Genomic DNA, 14,692 nt, shown 5'->3' on the forward strand with positions numbered 1-14,692 from the left:
TGGCCCGCAGCCTTGCCTACACCAAGGCCATGCTGCCAGTGAGATCACAGACACCCCAGGAGGGCAAAGAGCTGAGCTGGTGCCTCGGAAGCTGCTGACGTAACAGCAGCCGGGGAGCACTCCACGGGGGCTTCCAGGGTGGCCGGTCTCCCTGCCAACAAACGCTCAAAGGAGCAGAGACCTGAGCCCGCTGCCACCCGTCCTCCCCAGCACAGGAAGCAGGGGGAGGTTAGAGGTTAGAGGTCAGAGGCCATGGACTGGGAAGGTTCCCCGAGCCTTTAGAACAACTACAAAAGTGCATCAGGTTACAATACTGCTTTTTAAAAGCTCACGGAACAGGTGAATTCACAAGATCACAGATTTAGAGCTGAGAGAGAACACATTTTTAAAAACAAAATAATACCCATCTTGGGGACTCACAAGGGGTTTCCGAGGCACCACATTTTCATTTTCCGGGGTAGAGCCGGGCTGCAAAGAAAAAGAAAGACAAACGTGAGATGACAGTGCCGCCCACTGGACACCCCAGAATCTAATACAGGAAAGCTTGGCCCCCCAGGGTAGCCTGCCCTGGGAACCCCAGGGAAACAGGGGATGGAAGGCCAGCAGCCCCGCCTCCTGGCTCAGGCCAGGGCTCTGCCCCCCCCCTTGGGATGCCCCTCCTTGGTGACCCTGGGTCAAGAAGCACAAGCCCTGCTGGGGGGGCTGTCCTCTCTCCTCCCTGCTGACCTGGGGCACACAGCCGACCTGGCTGCAAGGACTCAGGAAGAGTGAGCTTTGGCCACCAGAGGGCCCCAGCTGCCCACGGCTCAGCCAGAGGCAGGCAGGCAGGAGCCAGGCGGCTCCTCCAGCACCAGCCCTCTCTGAGGTTCCAGATCTGCCCCCTTGGTCAAAAGCTCCCCCACGGGACTGGGGAGCCCAGCAAGCAGCAGTCGGAGACTGAGGAAGCCAGGACCCATTACTGCTGCTGCCCCAGGCTCTTCCACTGACCTGCCACCAGTGTGACAGGAGCCAGCGTCCACAGCCCAGGGGCACCAAATCCTCCCCCCCTGCCCAGATGCGCCCTCCCCAAACCCTCTGCCCCGAGGGCCAGCAGGGCCCAAGGCACAGAAGGAAGGCAAAGGGCTCGGTAAAGATCACAGACAACCAAGAAGGGGCTGTACTGGGAGTCAGGGCCCAAGGCCAGAATTCAGGCCCTTGCTACTCTGACCTCAGCAACTCATCCCAACCCCTATGCCTCAGTTTCCCCGCCTGTAAAATGGAGACAACAGTGATCACATAATACTGACAGCTGCCTGCACCACAGCAGTAACCTCCTGACTGGTCCCCTGGCTCCATTCCCCCAGTCAATCCCATCTCTTCTGAGAGGGATTGGTCTGAATACATCAGAGCAGCTAGGTGGTGCAGTGGCGAGCACACCAGGCCTGGAATCAGGAAGACAGAAGTTCAAATCCAGCCTCAGACACTTCTTAGCCATGTGACCCAGGCAAGTCATTTCCCTCTGTGTGCCTCAGTTCTTTCAGCTGTAAAATGGGCTGGAGAAGGTTTCTTTGCCAAGAAAACCCCAAACGGGATCACACAAGAGTCAGACACAACTGAACTGACTGAATAACAACCTCCCTCAACAACTGAACAGATCCCTTCTGTACATAATGACCACCTCCCATGACCTGCAACCCAATGCCAGCTCCTGTTTAGCTGACCTTCAGAACTGACCCCAACCTTCATACACTCTACAATCCACCCAAGTCACGCCAGCAAGCATTTATGGAACACTTCCTATGTACAGTGTTTACTGTTTTAAGCAATGGAATTACCAATAAAGGCAAAAAAACTGCAATTCTTTCTTTCAATGGCTTGACACTTAGGAATGAAACAAGAACTAACAACACACAAACCCAGGCAGAGGAGATGGAAGTCAACGGGAAGGTGGGAGAGCCCAGGGACTACTGGGGGAGAAAGGTTCCTACAGTGAAATTGCAGCAAGTTCTGAAGGAAGTCAAGGCGAACTCCAGAGACAAAGCACTGGAAGTTTGTGCAAAAGCACCGAGATGGGAAATGGAGAGCGATGTTGAAGGAGCTGGCTCAAAGGTGTAAGGGAGATGCCCCGAATGCACCCCAACCCTAAAGTCTTTATTTCTGTCAAAATTCCGATCAAGCGACACCTCCAGGAAGCCCATCCCTTCAAAACAATCAACTGTTTGTACGCTGCTCTCTCCCCCAAAGAATGGAAGTTCTCTGAAGGCAGAGAGGACTCTCTAGCACCTCAGTATTCTTGGCTGCTTAACTGAGTCCCATCAATAAGAGCATTATCACAGAGCCTCAGAGCTGGGTAAACCCCAGAGCCCATCTGCACTAACCCACCCCCCCAACCAACGGGCAGGCCATTCCATCCTGAGGGGGTTCTTGGCTGGAAGTTCTGCTTTATATCCAACCTAAATCTGTCTCTGTCTCTGTAGCTCTGCTCCCTGCCCCTCAGGCTGGCCATTGCCCACCCCTGCAGGATCACAAGATGTGGGGGTACCCAGTCAGAGCTTTCTAAATGTTGGCTGACTGGCTGATGGAGCCCCTGCTCATACTGACACAAAAAGGAGCCAGCCGGCTCCAGGCAGCAGAGGACCCTGGCTCCCTTTGTCCTTACCCTGCAACTGCTCCAGAGAAAGGGTTTAGAGGGGCTACACTGCTGGGGAAGCAAGGAAATCAATGGGAGAATCTGGCCAGAGCTGTCTGCTTCCCCAGCTGCCCTCTGGCGGAAGCGTCACCCAAGAGGCCAGCCCGCCAAAGCAGGCTACCTTAAAGGGAACTTTCCTCACTTTTTTGGCCATTCTGAGCAGGATGAACCATAAAGTTCCTTCAGGGAAGTTTCTCCCTGCCCATGGCCAATGCTACTGCTGGCTGAACTGAACTGCGAGCCTCACCCATTCCCCCAGGACCAGACACACTCCAGCCTCTCCCACTCTGGTCCATCTCCATGGGGCAGTCACTTTAATCCAACCCAATCCATTACACACCAAGGCCTCCCTCTCCCTTCAAAGACAGCGGCCTGCTGGCCAGCCAAGGCCCTTCACAAGCTCCCTCATTCTCCAGCCTTCTTGCACAGGCCTCTTTCCCACTCCAGCCCATCTTCAGGCATTTGCACAGGTCCCTTCTGCCTCTCACCCTGGGCCCAACCGCAGCTTTCTTCAAGGCCTGGCTAAGATCCCCCTTTGGAGGAGAAGCCTTTCCCAGACCTCCTACAGTCCTTCCCTGTACCAATTATCTCCCATTTATCCCATCTGGAGCCTGTGGTTCATGGGGATTTGCACGTGGTCTCCCCCACTAGACTAGGTGGTCCCCAAGGGGCTGACTTCTACCTTTCTTAGAATCCCTATGCCTAGCCTAGTGTGTGCGGCACACAGTAGGTGCTTAAATGATGAGATGCTTGACTGAGCTCTCCCTCCTCCACTCAATTATAATCATAAACTAGAAGCCCATCTCATTAATCAATCTAACAATTATTTCCCACTCATTTCCTGTACATGACACACTCTAAAGGAGACAGAGATAAATAGCATGCTGCCTTATATGAACCCTTATGTACGCTGGTGCAGAATGGCATGGCGTTGCCAGAACCAGGAAAGCGGCAGACACAATGGCTGTCCTAATGCAAAAGACAAGACCACAGACCTGGGATAACAGGGGCAAATGCACCCCTCCTCCGCTCCCTCCTGGGGTGTGGTTCTGGGTGTGCAATGGCAACTATGCAGTCACACCTTCAATGTGTCAGTGGGTTTTTCCCTGAACTATGTATCTGAAAAATCTTACAAGGAAAGGCTCAGGGGACGGGTAAAAGAAGGAAATATTCTCACAAATGGATCCTAGTGTGGTATAAAAGCCAAAGCCATCAATAAATATCAATCCATCAATAAACATTTCTTAAGCACCTACTATGTGCGAAGCAAAAAGAGGAAAAAGTGTCCCTCTCCTCAAGGAATCTGCAATCTGATGGAAGAGACAACGTGAAGCAAACACAGAGAGCAAAGTGTGTACAGGATAGATGGGAGAGGATGGATGCACAGTGGGAGGGAGGTATGATTAAAAGGGTTAGGGAAGGCTTCCTGGACAAAGTGGGATTTTAGGTGGGACTTAAAGGAGAGCAGGGAGGCCAGCAGGGAGAGCAGAGGAAGCAGTTCCAGGCCCAGAGAGCGACTAGAGACAAAGTGGAGCTGAGAGACGGAGGGAAGACCAGTGTCACTGATGATGCGGCTACAGGAAGTAAGGGGGGGTGCAGTCCCAAAGGAGCTTCCAACCCAGCACATGGAGTCCTTGGCCTGGGTCCTGGATCCTAAGGGGCCCTTGGAGGGATCTCGGGAGGCAAACTTGGATAGAAAACAAAGCACATCCTCATTCCATATGACTGGTTACCTTTAAAATCTGTATCAGACAGGCCAAGAGATCCATGGCCTACACAAGGGGGAGGAGCCCTAGGTCCAGCAGGAGGAAAGGGTGTCTTCATAAGTAATTATAACAGAGCAGAGGGGGACCCGGGCCTCTGGAAGAACATCAAAGTTGTCATGGAAGAGATACTTTAAAGAATGAACAGAATTTCTGCAGAGCAGAGTCAAAAGTAGGGGCACCGGGGGTAGATAAATGAGGTGGAACACTGCTTGGCAGGCTCAGAGTATAGGAAGTGGAATAATGAGAAGGCTGGAGAGGCAGCGGTCTGTGACAGGCCCTGCATGCTGAGGCTAAGAAGTTTGGACTTTCTTCTATGATGAGTCACTTAAGGTTTGGGGGGGGAGTATGAGGGACAATGATAATGGCGCTGACATGACAGCGTGTAAGAAGGGCTGTTGGAGAAATAGAGAGGCTGGAAGCCAGAAGTCCAGTTCCAAGCTTACCTACAGGATCTGACGCAAAGTGAAGGAAGCAGAGACAATGGAAATGGAAAGAAACAACCCCCCATGAATCAAAAGTTGCAAAATTACAAAGAGTGAGCAGGCCAAGGAAGAGATGGGAGAAGCCCTGCCTCCCCCAGACTCCCGGAAGAGCTTGGAGGGCCCGGAATATATCTCACTGCATCCGTTTTTGCCTTTTTTTGATTTACTGATCAGGCAGTTTTGCTGATCTTTTGTCCCTCATTATTTCTCCTATGGGATTTGTGTCTAGGAGCAAAAAAAGGCAACTACTAACAATGCTGGTGATGTAAAAGGAAATCAGCCCAGAGAGTCTGATAGACTCTCTGACTCTCTATCTATAGAGATAGAAGACAGAAGTCATTTTTTGATGAGGCAACTGCACTAGTCCAGGTAAGAGACATTATGGATGTGAACCAAAGTGGGGCAAAGACCCAGCAGTGAAGAGGGGCAGATGGCATCCCTGAGAGCCATCTCTGGACTCCAAAGGGGCTTCCTGAGCCCTCCTGGCTACCTTCACCAGGTCCCCTGTCACAGGGTGCTAACCCAGGATCTATGGAGACCCCACACCGCCTCCTCATGTCCTAGAAGCCGTCTTGCCTACTTGGAGGTTCGAAGCTTGTGAGGCTCATCAAGCAGTCCACGAGCATTTACAAAGCACCTAGCTGTATACCAAGCAATGGGGACCCCTATCCGAGAATCAAACAATCTCCACTCAGAAGGAGCTTCCATTGCAGTAGGAAGATAAATGTAGGTAGAGAAGAACTCCAAAAACGAATCTGGGGGCTTGGGGGATCACAGAGAAGGAGGAGTGGAGAGTGTCTTTAGGGAGCCGTGTGAGGTGAAACAGAGAGAAGGCCAGTCTGGCTGGACACAGGACAGGATGAGGAGCGACGGCTCACAACAAAGAGACTGGGCCATGCTGAGAAGGGCTGGAAAAACTAAAGACTGTCTGCTAGACCTAGAGACAAGAAGGATCCAAGGGATCCATGAGAGCCACGGAGGGGCCCAGGTGCGGGTGAAAGCGAGGGGAGCCCAGAGTCAGGAAGATCGGTGGGAAGCTGAGGCAATCGTCTAGGGCAGGCATACTAGAGAGGCTGGGAGATGGAAAGGAATGGCCAAGTGGGATGAGGGAAAAATGAGGCACCGAGGGGATGAACCTTATTTACACAAGCAAGAAATAAGGGCTCTCCTCCTGTTTACAGAAAGCAGGACCAAGACATGTGAACCACACATAGCAAACAAGCACGAGGTGGCCAAGGTCTGACCAAAATGAGAGAGAGAGAAGTGCTTTAGCCCCGTGGGAGGGCACTGGCTGGCACTGCTGCAAACCGAACCACCAAGATGACGTACCGGCACGCAGTCTAGAAAGACAGAGCCCGGGAGCTTTTCCCTTCCAACGTCCCTCAGCCACAAGTCTGAGGTGGGCCCAGCTGGGACCTTCCGCCAGCTCAGCCATGGGAGATGGTGTGATTAAACAAGAGGCAAGTCAGTGGCCATCAAGCACTTTACAAACACGAAGTTCTTTCCAGTCTGCACTCGAAGTACTATTCACGGTGACTATCGAGGGCCTCCTATTCACAACCCAAAGCTGAGACATGATCCCCAGGGAGGGGTCAGGGCAGGAGGACCAGGCCCTCTTTTCTGGGTTTCTGAAGTAGACTAAGTCGCTGGATCTGTGCAAAGTCACTGAGAAAGCACTGACATTCTCCATATCTCTGGACAGAACCATCTCATCAATGGCAAGGACCTCAAAGGTCATCTAGTGTAACCCACAGCTGCACAAATCCGCCCCATCCCAAGATGCCTGACAAATGGTTCTGAACTCTCCAGTGATGGGAGACTCATTACCTCATGCCCACCAATTTCACTCTGGATAACTTTGTTAGGAATTTCTGCCTTATGTGGATTTGAAATGGGTCTCCTAAAGCTTTCCATATATTCACCACAGTGATATGCAAGGGCAAACTAGACCTATCTTTTCTCCTTACTACAAAGTGGCTCACAACAAGGCCTGCCTACCTCTAGAGAAATAAGCTCCCTGAGGGTAGGGACAGCTTCCTTTTAAGTCTAGGTGCCCCTAGCAAACGAAAGCTGTCCTGTGGTAGATGCTAAATGGGCACTCATGACTGGGCACCCAAGATTCCTGCCCAGCTCTCTCTCCTACAAATGTTCAGGGAAACAGATAGACAGAAAATCTGTACAGGGTTACCAGCCAGGCCAGAAAGGGGCTCATGTAATTTTTTTCCTCCAAATGAGACTTAATTACTCTCTCCAGGATATGAATACAGTAAGCAGGGTCACACCTGCTCCTGCAGGAAGCCACGGCAGCTCAAGAGACCTAAACCAAGGTATGGCTTCCCAAAGGTCAGCAGGGGGCCAGCACACTGCAATACTGCAGTGCCCATGAGTGGGGCTGCCCACCACACCACCCTAGGAAGGATGGAGCAATAACTCTAAGCCACCTCACTCCCAAGGTGCTTGGAAATGACGTATTTCTTCCCCCAGATTACGCTGCCCATTTACTCCACATGGTCAGGACACTAAGGCCACAAATATTGCTGGCTGTCAGATAACAGCCTATTGATCAGTGATAACAGAGTTTCTGAGACTAATGAGCAACAATAATGAGGTGACTAAAGTTAGCGCAGGTGCACAACAAAACTGGGCACCCACCCCTTCACTTAGTGAGTTTTCAGGCCTAAAAACACAGCTCAGAAAGTCCCCCAAAGCTGTGCCCAGAGAATTATGGCTACTACATCTGCACATAAAGTCAGACCCAGACCACTCCTCAACTCCAGCTCTAAGCCATAAAATTAGCAAATCAGTGATAAGAATTTTTTCCCTATAAATTTATCTTTCCTGCTTCTGGGTCTTTGCTAACTTCTTTTGGAACTTAGCCTGCTTTATCTGGCATTACAATTATAATAAACTTTGCCCCTTGATTTGGAGATGGGTTCAAGCCTGAAGCCTGCAAATTCTTTTGAGAATTCTCACGTCACCAGTCCAGAACCCTAACATTTAAGTCCCCTGTGATCTCCAATAAAAGGAAACAAAATTAGGAGTCTGGATAATGGAGCTGAAATTTCATTTCCTCCAGGATTCATCTTCTTTTCCACGTCTGTGACTCAGGAGCAGCAGCAGAATCATTATTCCCAATATCTGAACCCAAGGAAGCATAAATCAAGTCCAAGGTAAACCACACAAAGCAGACTCCCAAAGTGAAGACAGAAATCTGGAGGGTAGCTCCAGCTACAGCAGGAAAGAAGCTTTTTTTTTTTTTTTTTTACCCACTGTCCTCCTTCTTGTTAATGAAGTAACAAGCTCTGTACTTCTTGACTACAGAACCTCAAGCCCAGGACAGCTCTGCAGTCAGGTCCTTGAAATTCTGAGCACCCAGTCAAGGCCCCAATTACCACACCTTGATTAAGAATCAGAACTCAGGGTTCTGGTGGCGCAGTGGGTAGAGCACCAGCCTTGAATTCAGAAGGACCCGAGTTCAAATCTGGTCTCAGACACTTAACACTTCCTGGCTGTGTGACCCTGGGCAAGTCACTTAACAGCCTCAGGGGAAAAAAAAAAAAAAAAGAATCAGAACTCAATCAATTTTGTAAACAAATTCTCAAACTCTGTTCTACATAAATGCCAGGATTTGGCCACTTAACAAATGTCAAATGAAGAGAATTCCTGGAATCTGAGACATTTTGGACACTGTGAGAGGTAAAACGTTAGCCATCAAGAATTTAAAAATAAGGGCAAGTGACGAGGATCTGGCTATTCAGCAATCACTGAAAGAAAAGGAGGTTGGGATTTGATCTCCCACTAATTCTCCTGTCTGGGGTAATTTCAGCATGTCACAAAAGCCCACCTGAGTTACCAAACAGGAAGAACTTCTTCTCTTAGGGTCAAACTCCTTAAAGCAAATTCAATCAATTCAAGACCCTCCTCCCATCACTAGATAGAATACCTGCCTCCTCCCTGGCCTTAGGTTGTGCCCCGGATCAAGTCTTTATAAATTAATTTTCCATGGCCCTCCTCAAAGGTCTGCTCTGGCTCCCTAAGGATCACCCGTAAAGTCCAGGGTCGCCCTGGGCCCAGCTCCTGCTTCCCCCCAGAATGAGTTCATCTTCAGTACTCTACATTCTAGGAAACTGGTCTGCCGGTTCTTTCCTGAACTTGCCCTGCCATGGAAGCCAGCTCTCCACCCCTGCACTGGCAGGCTGACCCAGCTACCTCCTCTAGGCAGGTTCTAGGTTCTCCAGCTCCCTCAGGTTATTATTTCCTATTTTCCATCAGGACATCTAGGGAACTCCCAGCCTGAGTTCAGAAGAACGTAAACTCCAAAGCTTTGGAGCTTCGTATTCCCAGGAGCTAGCACAGAGCTGGCAGCAGAACTGGCCCTAGATACATGCTTATGGATTGGAGCCCCAGATGCTCAATTCCTGCCCGTGGTTCACCAGGGCTCAGACGCCTCGAGCAGAATATCCAACAGGGAACTGGAAAGCAGGCGGCACTGCCCCCAGACAAGCAGGCGGTTGTGAAAGGCCAGAGCTGCAGCCATGCTGCCGGGTCAAGGTTCTCAGGTTTGTTCCCCAGTGCCATCCAGCTCCCCTGGCCAGCTTGCTGTCCATCACAAAGGGCACGTGACCTCCCACTTCCCTACCTTTGCATTGGCTGGCCCACACTCCTGGAATGCCCTCCCTTCTCACCTTGACTTCTGAGCTTCTCCAGCTTCTTTCAAGACTTAATTCCAATGCCATCTACCTCAGGAAGCCTTCTCCAGTCTTGCCCAGTTGTGAGGGCATTCCCCTTCATGGCTATCTTCTGTCAAAATTCTCAGAGATATGACTTGTATGTACCTAATTATTTACAGGTTGTCTCCTCCACCAAGCCGTGAGCTGCCCTTTGTCTTTCTGTGGATCCCCAGCACAGCAGCTGGCACCATGGTCAGCTCTGACTGCCTGGCTCACCCACCCGACGCTGGACCCTGAAAGAAGTTCTCCTATTTGGGGGCGGGGGGAAAGGACAAACAACATTCCTCCTTCCTGTAAGCCATGACATTTATGGGGGAAAGGACTTTGGCACAGATTCCCCACGCTGATTCTGCCAAAACAGAGAACAAAATACTGAAGCAACAACCTTAATAATTCAGCAAATTATCTGCATGAGACCAAGGAGAGCTCTGACTTCTCAGACAGAATAACGAAGTCTACAAATGCCCAGGAGCTGTTCGAGGAATAGCAGCAAATTACGAGGAAGCAGCGAGGTGGTGCAAGGGACAGAGTGCCAGGCCTGGAAGCCGGCCTCGTCTTTCACTGGGTGGGTGGCCCTGGGCAAGTCGAGTCTCCCTGTCTGCCTCAGTTTTCTCTTCTGTAAAACAAACTGGAGAAGGAAACGCCAGTATTTCTGCCAAGAAAACCCTAAATAGGGACACATCAGAAAAGACTAAAAACACCTGAACAAGAAGTGCTCCGAGCGGAAAACATCAATAGGTTTCAGAGGAATGCTATCCCTTGTGTAGGTAAAAATGTATAACTGGTTAGTCCTTAAAAGGGAAGGTGCCAGAGGTGCGGGCGGCGGAGTGCTAAGCTTGGGAGCAGAGGCTTGGCCTGGGTCACTGGCCGTCCCACAGAATATCCTGGTCACCCCCAGAAATACGATAAGGAAGAGTCAATGTGCGTTCAGAACAAGCACGTATCCAGTACTTGTGGTTCACAAAGTGTCCGTGACCCGTAATCAATGCCACCTTCTGCATGAAGGCTTTCCCCATTATCTCCAACTGATCCTGCAGATACTTTGTACACAAGCGTCGGCAGGTTGTTTTTCCCCCTCCAGCAGAATTGTTGTGGTCATTTCAGGTGTGTCCGGTTCTTCGCGACCCCAGTGGAGAGGTTGGTCATTTCCCCCTCCAGATCATTTTACAGATCAGGAAACTGAGGCAAACAGAATGAAGGGATTCGCACGGACGTGTCTGAGACCAGATTTGAACTCAGGTCCTCCTGACTGCGGGCCAGGGCTCTCAGCCACTGGACCACCTGGCTGTCCTCCTGCAGCACACGTTGTTTACTTTTGTCTATATTCCCAGGACTTAGCGCGGTAGCTGGCACACAGTAGACGCTTACTGTTTACTGGCGGGCTGCAGAGCCGCATCCCCAGAACAAGCTGTGGTTGGCTGAGCTGTTTGGGGGGAGGTAAGGGGACTTTTGCAGGGTCTCTGACCGGCTGAGGCAGGATTCAGAGGAAAGCCGCTCAGGCCCTGCCTCCCCTAGTCATTAGGCCAATTGTTCTGACCTAAAGGGCAAAATCTCAAGTCCAAAAGCGGATCAAAGGGCAGCCCAGCCGAAAGCTCCAGAGTTTTGGCGAGGGAGACTCGGACTCATCAGCCCCAGAACAGTCCCTGGCACCGGTGCCTGCCTCGGACCAGGACTTTCAAAGTGAGGCTCCTCCCTTCTCACCCTGGAGATGAGCGAAGATGGGAAGGACCCGGGAACGCCGGGGTCGGAGCCCTGAGGGAGCACCCGCTCTCCGTGCTCCTCGGGCGCTGCGGAGGCAGACCTTCCCAGCAGCTCCCCCACCCCCTCCAGCCTAGGATGGCGCAATCCCACCTCCGCTGGGGCGGCAACAAGGGCAAAGGAGAAGCCGGCAGGAGTGCTTCCCAAAGTAACCGAGGCCCGGTGTGGGGGGAGGGGAGGCGCCGTGTCAGGGTTCAAGCACCACTGCAACAGCCCCTCCCAGGGTGCCCGGTACCAGCTGCCAGGCCCAAGGCCCATATGGCATTCCGAGGACACCGAGCCTGGGAGGGGCTGGACTGCAGGCATCTCAGCCCTCCCAGGAACTCGGGGCAGGCCGGGTGCGAGCTCCGCCCTGTGGGACCCCTCTTCCAGGAGCCCTGCCGAGGACACAGTGCCCCCGGGGTCCGCAGCGGTGGGCGGGAAGTGAACTTCCCAGGGACTCCTGACCGCAACTAGCACTTTAAGAGGGGGAATGTGTCACGTGACTGGGGGACAGAATGGAGCAGCCTTGGAAAGGAGAGCGGCTTCTGCACGCTTAAATAAAGCTTTCTTTATTCTATTAGAAACTGTAAAAAAAAAAAACCCGCAGAGCTCCCAGGGGGAGGCCTCGGGGCCAGGACCACTCACTGCCTCTCCTCACCTCAGGGCGTCACCTACAGAAGGAAACCACGTGGTCTCCATATCTCAGCCCTACCGGTGGGGGCTTCGGAGGCTCCACCGCTAGAGGAGTCTCCGGCCCCAGTGGCCACAAGACCCGAGGGCAGCTAGCCGGAGAGGGCCAAGTTCAAGGTCACCTGGTCCCTTCCCCTCCCCGGGCCTCCTTCTAATCACCTGTAAGCTGAGGGGGCAGAAGGAGGGGGCTCTGAGGTCCCTCCCAGCTCTGGTCCCTGGGTCCTACAGAGTTCTGTGTGACCTCCCAGGGTGAGGAGGGCGCGGGCTGCCTGGCCAAGAGCTCCCACAGCCCCCCCCTCACAGAGCCCCCTGTGCTCAGCAGGCTCTCCGCCGGCCGGGCCTCCTCGCCTCGGGGCGGGGCCTGAAGCCAGGCAGACCCTGAGGTCCCCAGGGGTGAATGACCACATGGAGGCAGCACCGGCTCCCGGGCAGAGGAGGACCCCGGACCGGACCCCGAGAGCCTGGGGCCGCCCAGAGGATCCCGGGACCGCCGCGCCCCGGGCAGTGCTCCTGACCCCTCCCACCCGGGACCTCCCCTTCAGGTCGGGCCGCTCGCCCCCGCCCCCCCGGGGCACAGGGCCCCCAGGGCGGGGGAGGGGCCAGTCTGGGCCCAGCGCGGCGGGAGCGGGAGAAAGGCGGGCGGACTTGACCCGGCCTGAGAGGCCCAGGGCCCGAGCCCGCACTTTGCGGAAGGGGAAACTGAGGCCCACAGAGGCTCCACGTCCGGGAGCCCGAACCAGCCCCTTTACAGAGGGAAACTGAGGTGGGGAGGGGAGGGCAGAGGCGGCGCTCCCGGACCCAGGCCGGCGCGGGAAGCGACGCAGACCCCGGCCCGAACGCCTCCGCGCCCGCGCCCGCGTGAGCCCCGCACCAGCCTCCCGGGCGCATGGCCCGGGGCTGCGGACTGACCCTCTCCGGGCCCCGTCACGCCGCGGCCGCGGGAACGCGCGGGGGCAGGGGAGGAGGGGGCGTGTGCGGGGAAGCCGGGGGCGGGGCCGCGGGCGCGCGGGACCGCCGGGGGTTGGGGGGGTGTTGGACGAGGGGTCATTGGGGGAGGGGCAACGAGGGCCCCCCCCCCCATTCCTTCCCCCGGTCCCTCACGCCCAACGACCGGGGCTCCCGCCTCTGGGCCCCCGACACTCGGCCTCAACGACCCCGGCGACCCCCGTGCCGGCTGCGGGACCCCGGCAGCCCTAGCTCCCCCTTACCTGGCTCGTCGGCTCTGCCTGCTCCGAGGACGCCATCTTTCTGAGGCCTGACTAATCGATCGCCGCCCCGCGACGCTTCTCTTGAACTGCACGCCCTCACTCGAGGACACAGGCAAGAAGAAGCAAGAGCTGAGTGATCGATTGGGAGGAGTGGGCGTGGCCAGTGGTGGGATGGATGGGGCGGGACCGTAGGAAAGTGGAAAGTTCTTAACCTACTCTTCTACTTGGAGAGTAACAGCCGCTTACATTCTACGGCGCCTACTGTGTGCCAGGCAGCGTCCTAAGCGCTTTACAGATATTAACTCATTTGACCCCCATTTTACAAAGGATTTGCCTAGAGCTAATAATGGTAATAGCTAACATTTATATAGCACCTACTATGTGCCAGGCACTGTGCTAAATGCTTTGCAATTATTATTTCAGTTAACAATAATAACTAATATTCACATAGTCCCTACTGTGTGTCAGACACTGTGCTAAGTACTTTGCAATTATTATCTCACTTAATAATAATAATAACTAACTTTTATATAGTGCCTACTATGTGCCAGGCACTGTTAAGTGCTTTACAATTAAATCTCAGTTAACAATAATAACTAATATTCACATAGCACCTACTATGTGTCAGACACTGTGCTGAGTACTTTACAATTGTTATCTCAGATAACAATAATAATAGCCAACAATTATATAGCTCCTACTATGTGCTAGGCACTGTGCTAAGTGCTTTACAATTAAATCTCAATTAACATCAATAAGAATATTAACTTTAATTTAGCACCTACTATGTGCCAGGCACTATGCTAAGTGCTTTGCAATTATTTCAGCCAATCCTCAAAGCAATAGAAGGAATAGGGAGATGATGTTGTTATTATCCCCATTTTACAGATGAGGAAACTGAGGCAGAAATGAAGGGATTTGGGCAAATTTTGGGTCACCCAGCTAGTTAAGCAGCGCTTCAGGATTTGAATTCAGATGCTTTGACTTTTAAGTCTTATGTTTCTTCAACTCATCAGAAGATGAGGACTTGGAAAATCTTGGAATTTGAAGTCGGTAGGGATCTATCATCTAATACCTACATTTCAGGTTGCAAATGAGGCACCAAGTCCCCTCCAGTCCTTGATCCCTTGATTTATGCCAGAAATTCAAGCACAAAGACAGAAGATTTCCCAAGAGCTTCCACCCCCAGCATCCACTCACTACACCATACCCATATCCTGGTCTATGCTAGGTTATTATTTAAAACATATACAGTACAACTTCTTTCTATGTGGCAAAATATGGAGCCATTTTGTAACTCATCATGTCTGTGACTTCCCAAGACCAAAGCCCTTAGAATGTAAATTCATAGATGTGCTTCCCTGTAATCAATGCAGTGCTTCATCTGGATTTCCCTTCTTCATGTCCT

At 52.6% G+C, this 14,692-nt stretch overlaps 1 protein-coding gene across 1 annotated transcript in view; it reads right to left on the reverse strand.

The window, feature by feature from the left end:
• PEX14 (peroxisomal biogenesis factor 14) overlaps positions 1-13,401 on the reverse strand; it is a 147,302-nt gene extending 133,901 nt beyond the window's left edge. Inside the window, exons 1-2 of the mRNA XM_074306297.1 lie at positions 13,285-13,401; positions 421-468 (exon numbers count right to left, since the gene is read on the reverse strand). Of these exons, the coding sequence (XP_074162398.1) occupies positions 421-468; positions 13,285-13,320 (84 nt within the window). The 5' untranslated portion in view covers positions 13,321-13,401. The remainder of the gene's footprint in view (positions 1-420; positions 469-13,284) is intronic.
• Between the last annotated feature and the right edge of the window lie 1,291 nt (positions 13,402-14,692).

The sequence above is a fragment of the Sminthopsis crassicaudata genome, chromosome 3 (genome assembly GCF_048593235.1).
Source record: "Sminthopsis crassicaudata isolate SCR6 chromosome 3, ASM4859323v1, whole genome shotgun sequence".
In the NCBI taxonomy this organism is placed as follows: domain Eukaryota; kingdom Metazoa; phylum Chordata; class Mammalia; order Dasyuromorphia; family Dasyuridae; genus Sminthopsis; species Sminthopsis crassicaudata.